The sequence below is a fragment of the Notolepis coatsorum genome (genome assembly GCF_963971535.1).
Source record: "Notolepis coatsorum genome assembly, chromosome: 16".
Taxonomy (NCBI): Eukaryota; Metazoa; Chordata; class Actinopteri; order Aulopiformes; family Paralepididae; genus Notolepis; species Notolepis coatsorum.
The window spans coordinates 26,738,193-26,744,192 of NC_140180.1; the positions used below are offsets into that span (position 1 = coordinate 26,738,193).

The window sequence follows — 6,000 nt, forward strand, 5'->3', positions numbered from 1 at the left end:
AAGCCACCTCTTTCTTACTTTCATTCAATAATTCGTCGATCACTTTAGCTGGAAGCTCGCTACATCAAAAAAGGAGAAAAAGAAAAAATACTGCACAAGAAAACATCTGCCCAATATCTTTTTCATCATCTCTTCTTTATTTCCCACTGGAATAAAGGTTGTATGAAATACAGTAGTGTAGTGGATGCAGAGCTATTGGCTTACTTACAGAGTCCTGTGGTCAGGAGTTCTGAGTGCAAAACCAAACGAAAACGAAAGCAGACAGGGTCACAAAACCAAAATGTTTTAATCCACATCATGCAGGCAAAAGGGTTAACGTTAACTATTTCTAACACAAAATCATTGTCCTCCAGCACTATGGATTCTGCAATCAGCATTTTGTTTCTCTGAAAATAATCTGTATAATAATAATCTGTATCTGTATGTTGGAGCCATTTAAAAATGCCAGAGGACCATTTGGAGGTGATTAACCCTTTGCCTGCATGTTGTGGTGTGGTTTTGGAGGTGGTTAACCCTTTGCCTTCCATGTTGTGGTGTGGTTTTGGATGCGGTTAACCCTTTGCCTTCATGTTGTGGTGTGGTTTTGTTTTGGAGGTGGTTAACCCTTTGCCTTCGTATTGTGGTGTGGTTTTGGAGGTGGTTAACCCTTTGCCTTCCATGTTGTGGTGTGGTTTTGGAGGTGGTTAACACTTTACCTGCATGTTGTGGTGTGGTTTTGGAGCTGGTTAACCCTTTACCTGCATGTTGTGGTGTGGATTAAAGCGGTTTGGTTTCGTGACACCGTTTCTGCCGTTTGCTGCCTGTCTAAAGCTTTCCCGGTTCGCTCAGAACCCGGCCAGAACTCCGAAGGGACATTGTAAGTAAGCGAATAGCTTTGCATCCACTGCACTCCTGGCAAGTATTTCATACAACGTGATGTCCAAAAAGCTGAACTATCCCTTTTAAATCTTGAATCAAAATTCTCACAATACAATATAGTGCCATCAAAACACAGTGGATTAAGATGGCTCCTGGCCGATGCTAGGCACCACATTGTTAGCACACTGAGGTGATCAATACTGGAGTGCTGATCGATGCCTATACTGGGATCAGACTAGAAGATTATCTGGTGAACTTTGACCCCTATCAGCCCCCATCCCTGCCGTCTCCATCTCTTGACCCCTGACCTTTGCATCCGCAGCACTGCACAATGAAGTTGATGAGCACCAGCAGTCCCGCCTCCTGGTCTTGCTTGTAGCTGTCGAGCCATTCATCCACCACTGTCTGAAAAGTGACAGGGAGATATGGAGCCAATGAGGAAGCAGCACCCAAGGCCAGAGGTTTCACTGTGTAATTTGTCGTATCAAGATCGACACCCATCCGGTCGACACCCCCCCCCCCCCCAAAGAAAAACATGCTTTCCCCTTCTATTTAACCACCCAGGTAGCTTTGGTGTGATTTGAGTTTGAGATATCTGTTGTCACTCAAAGAGTCAACGAATGCCTTTGAAAAACTCAACAGCAATGTCTCTTTTGAGAAACCATGACACAGTTACTCAAGATAATCAACAGACCTTGTTCGTTGTGAACAGTTTCATTTAGGAACAGCTTTATTTTTTTTACCAACGTACACTCGCCATATATCACACCAAAACTGTCTGGATGGATAGATGTCACTTCAGGTAAGAGGAAAAATATCAGCTTTTTTTATTTCATTACTGGCAAATGAAGTAGTGCCAAAACAGATACTTCAATGCATTTCAGCACAATATAAAACGTCTCTGGTGGGGAGAAACAATGTTTGAGGCATTCTTTGAGGTCAATGAAGATGATATAAAAATAGATAACTACCAGCTGTGGGGTCAAGCTAAAGTGTATTTTGTGTGTGTGTGTTTTTCAATATGACAAACCTAATAAACACTTGAAGTCAGATCACCCTAAGGAGAATTAGAAGTACTAGGGCTGGTACTCGTATCGGCTGGTACATTTAATAAAGTGCTCAGTACTTGTCAGGGGCGACAGTGGCTCAGGAGGTAGAGTGGTCGTCTGGTAATCAGAAGGTTCCCGGTTCAAGTCCTGCTCCTCCCAGCAGCGTGTCAGTGTCCTTGAGCAAGACACACACTTAACCCCTAACTGCTCCCGATGAGCAGGTCGGCACCTTGCATGGTTACCTCCGCCGTCAGTGTGTGAGTGAATGAGTGAATGTAAGGCATAGAAATTGTAAAGCGCTTTGGATAAAAAGCGCTACATAAATGCATACCATTTACTTGCATCAGTTCTGAAGAATTGGTTTACCATGGCACCTCTAATATTTGGCCTCACAGCTTTCTCCTCTGTCACCCAGTGGTCACTTTCACCCTCTCATTGAGCCGCAGACGTTTAATTATCCTCCTAGGCTATAACCTATAGGGGTCTGCATGTCACGCTTCACAATAAATGCCCCAAGCTTTCCTTCCCCCTCCCCCAAATTCCACTCCCATCCACTGACTCCTTTGCATAATCACCCCGGCCAGGCATGGCCGCCTTAGAAATAAAGAGATACCCCACTTTAGAATGTTTTATGTATAGATTATGCACACCATCTGTTATAAAAATAATTAATTAAAAAAAGCGAACTTAAATCAATTGGACTGGAAATGCACTAAAGGAAGCATAGCACAGTAAACTTCTTCAGCAAAGTTCTCTCTCTCTCTCTCTCAGCAGGTGCAGAGGGCTGAAGTGGGGTTTCAATGGACTCTCCCTTCTGCATTGTGGCGCTACAGTATACTGTAGAGGCGGCCTCTTTTCTACTGCCCATCACTCGTATTGTTTTCCGATGGCCCTTATTGCTCCTTTTCAGATTGGACTCAGTAGAAACTGGGGAAGCAGCACTTCAGAGGCCAACAATGGTTGGGATGGACATGTGCTGTCAATCATTGACTTGCATGACCCAATGGAAGCACCCCTTCCTCCCTGCGCATCAAAGGCAACTCTGTAGGGTCACATCTGTCAGCTGCTGACAGTGCATGATAATCCCACTCATTGTCGGCTCTGAGGGCGTCGTTTCCCCCTCATTACTCATCCCTCCCATCCTCCCTTCACTCATCCATTCGTCTATCGCTATATACCCTCCTCCGGTTCACAAACACACTGTAGCACCCACTCCCCACACTTTATATTTATGGATGAAGGATTGCACTACAACTCGTACACCTTACTGTAAATTGTACCTAAAATTGTACCTCATCCCATTTCTGCTTTGCACTAGATAGTACTGTACATTAGTACACTGCATAGTATTGTGTATTGTATATTATATGGTAACTCAGAACATTGTACATATGTCTATACCGAACACTGTGACCTCATTTTTCTTCTTCTAAATTCATGCTATATTATGTTATTATGTTATTTGATACTATCTTGTCTAGCACAGTCTCTGGAGCGTAACAGAAAGAAGCATTTTGTATGAAAGTATTCTGTACTTCTGTATGACAACTATTAAAGAACTTGAACTTGAACTTCCCTCACTTATCCTTCTACTGGCTGTGTGCTCACCACCATGGCACTCTTTCCAGATCGGATGGCTTCATACATGTCCCATGCTCTGATCGCCTGGTTCCCTCTCCTCACAGATCGAGGGGAGGCCAGCTTAGATGTCCCCGGGGAGGGCTGTTGTGGCTGGGGATGGCTGGCTGGGGTAGCGTTGATGGGGCTGGATCTGAGCCCTACTGCAGCTTTACGCTTGGGTCTCTTGGGTGGCTTTGGATGAAAAAGAAATGAGAGGGCAGGGTCAATGGAGGATTCTGGCTGAATTAATGTAGCCATCTGAATTAGTGGTAGTAAATAGCACAGATAAGTGTTAATTACTAAACACTGCACAGACGCAGTGTGCTACTACTATGTATTGTATACCATGTATACTATTATCAATAGAATATACTGCCACTGTATTATTATCTTTGATTCTATTATTTATATTTTCATATTATTATTATTATTATTTCTACTTCAATTATTCTCTTTTTTCCTGCCTGTACCTCCCCTCCCCACATGCTGCCTGAATTTTCCCAAGGGGATTAATAAATGAACACTTGACCCGAAGGGCTGGGTGTTACCGTGTTATAGCCAAAATATATCACAATATTTCTTAGTTTTGACAGTATATAACTGTATTTGACTATTCATTTATATATTGTGGACACCGGAAAATCCATACCTTTGCAAGGTATATTGGGTATAATTGGGTATACCTCCGAGCCCTAAGGTGTTGGCTTGTTTGTAAAAATAATGATGGTTCCATGGCTCACGCTGCTACCGTCAAGTGAAAACCAATGGCCCCAAAGACAAGTACATTTGGGCCTTTTTGATTTTTTTCACATTAAATTAAAAGATGACATGTTCTTCTGTGTTAAATAAGTTTCAAGACCCTATGGGCAATAGAAACCTTAAATTAATTTGAATTATTAATCTGAAAAAAGGTTTTTTGTTACTTCTAACGTACAGTACTCGCATTGGATAGCAGTGATTTTTACATACAAAGTTAGCAATCCATATATGGATCCATATCAAGCAACCCTTTTAGAATAAAATTACTGATCTTGGACCACTAAATAAATCCCCATGATGACTGATTGATTGATTGATTGATTGAAAACTTTATTAACAGATTGCAGAATGGGTACAATACAGTACAGCTCAATACACACAATTGTTAAGGGGATGCAGACCAGAGAAAGACTTTCGTCTTGTTTACATCAGGGTCCCCCATTTTCAATTCATCAGGACATATATGACATACATGACATACAGATAGTCAGTACTGCTACATCTATACATTTATGACATACCAGATTTGCAAATACAGTACTGTTTGTGATACAGAAGGAGTCAAGAAAAGGGAGTATATACATTTGACGTAGAAACTGTACATTGGAGGAGGTTGGGTGGGGGGGGGTTGGGTACACTGGGATATTGACAACCATACTGGGTAATTTACATTGGAGGTGGTTGGGGGGGGGGCACACTGTATAAACAAGCAAAACTGTACATTGAGGGGGGGGGGGGACACTGTACAAACAAACAAAATTGTACATTGGACTATTGACAAAACCATACTAGGTAAATGACTGTACATTGGAGGGGGTTGGGTTAGGATATTTACAGGGGCCAGTGTTGAATTGCAGTCTCCCGTAGGTGTCCCTTGAGAGAGGTTTTGAAAGTGGGTAGTGATCCACATTCCTTTACAGCTTTGGGTAGGGCATTCCACATTGATGTGGCATAATTGCGAAACGTGTTTAGTCCCTTATTTGAGCCAAATCTGGGTTTAACATGATTTGTGGAGCTCCCTCTGGTGTTGTGATCGTGGTATTCACTGACCTTTGGGAAGTATTTTGACATGTACATGGGTACCTTGGTCGTGTAGTGTATCTTGTAGACCAGGCCCATTGCAAGTTGATGTACTCTGTCGTCTACTCTAAGCCATCCTAGGTTGTCAAAGTGGGCAGGGGTGAGGTGGGTTCTAGGAGTAAGGTCAAGCAGTAGTCTGACCAGTTTGTTTTGAGATGTTTGTAATTTTGTTTTTAGCGCCTTTGAGGTGCTTTGGTACCATGAGGTGCAAGCATAGTCGTAGTACCCCTGAATGAGTGCTCCTGCCAGAGTCTTCAGGGTATTCTTGTTTACCAGAGAGGAGATCCGACCATGTCATGAATATGATTGATTGATTGAAAATTGTATTAACAGATTGCAGAATGGGTACAATACAGTACGGCTCAATACACACAATTGTTAAGGGGATGCAGACCAGAGAAAGACTTTCGTCTTGTTTACATCAGGGTCCCCCATTTTCAATTAATCAGCCACTCTGAATACAGACCCCGATCTACAACATCCAGGAGGATGATAACCTGTCTGAATGACTTTGGAGATAATAAATAATGAACTCAATTACCTTAGACCCAGCAGTCACACTTGTGGCCCGTTTTCCCCGCTTCGTGATGGACTTTGGCTGGTATTCAAAATCATCTGAGATGTTGTCATCCAT

The 6,000-nt window shown here is 42.6% G+C and overlaps 1 protein-coding gene across 1 annotated transcript in view; it reads right to left on the bottom strand.

Annotated features, from left to right (window-relative positions):
* The window catches only part of stag3 (STAG3 cohesin complex component), a gene marked incomplete at both ends in the record, with an annotated part of 71,462 nt that extends 65,462 nt beyond the window's left edge, over positions 1 to 6,000 (bottom strand). The window contains 3 exons of the mRNA XM_084332006.1: positions 1,167 to 1,263; positions 3,516 to 3,719; positions 5,908 to 6,000. Coding sequence (XP_084188132.1) covers positions 1,167 to 1,263; positions 3,516 to 3,719; positions 5,908 to 6,000 — 394 coding nt within the window. The remainder of the gene's footprint in view (positions 1 to 1,166; positions 1,264 to 3,515; positions 3,720 to 5,907) is intronic.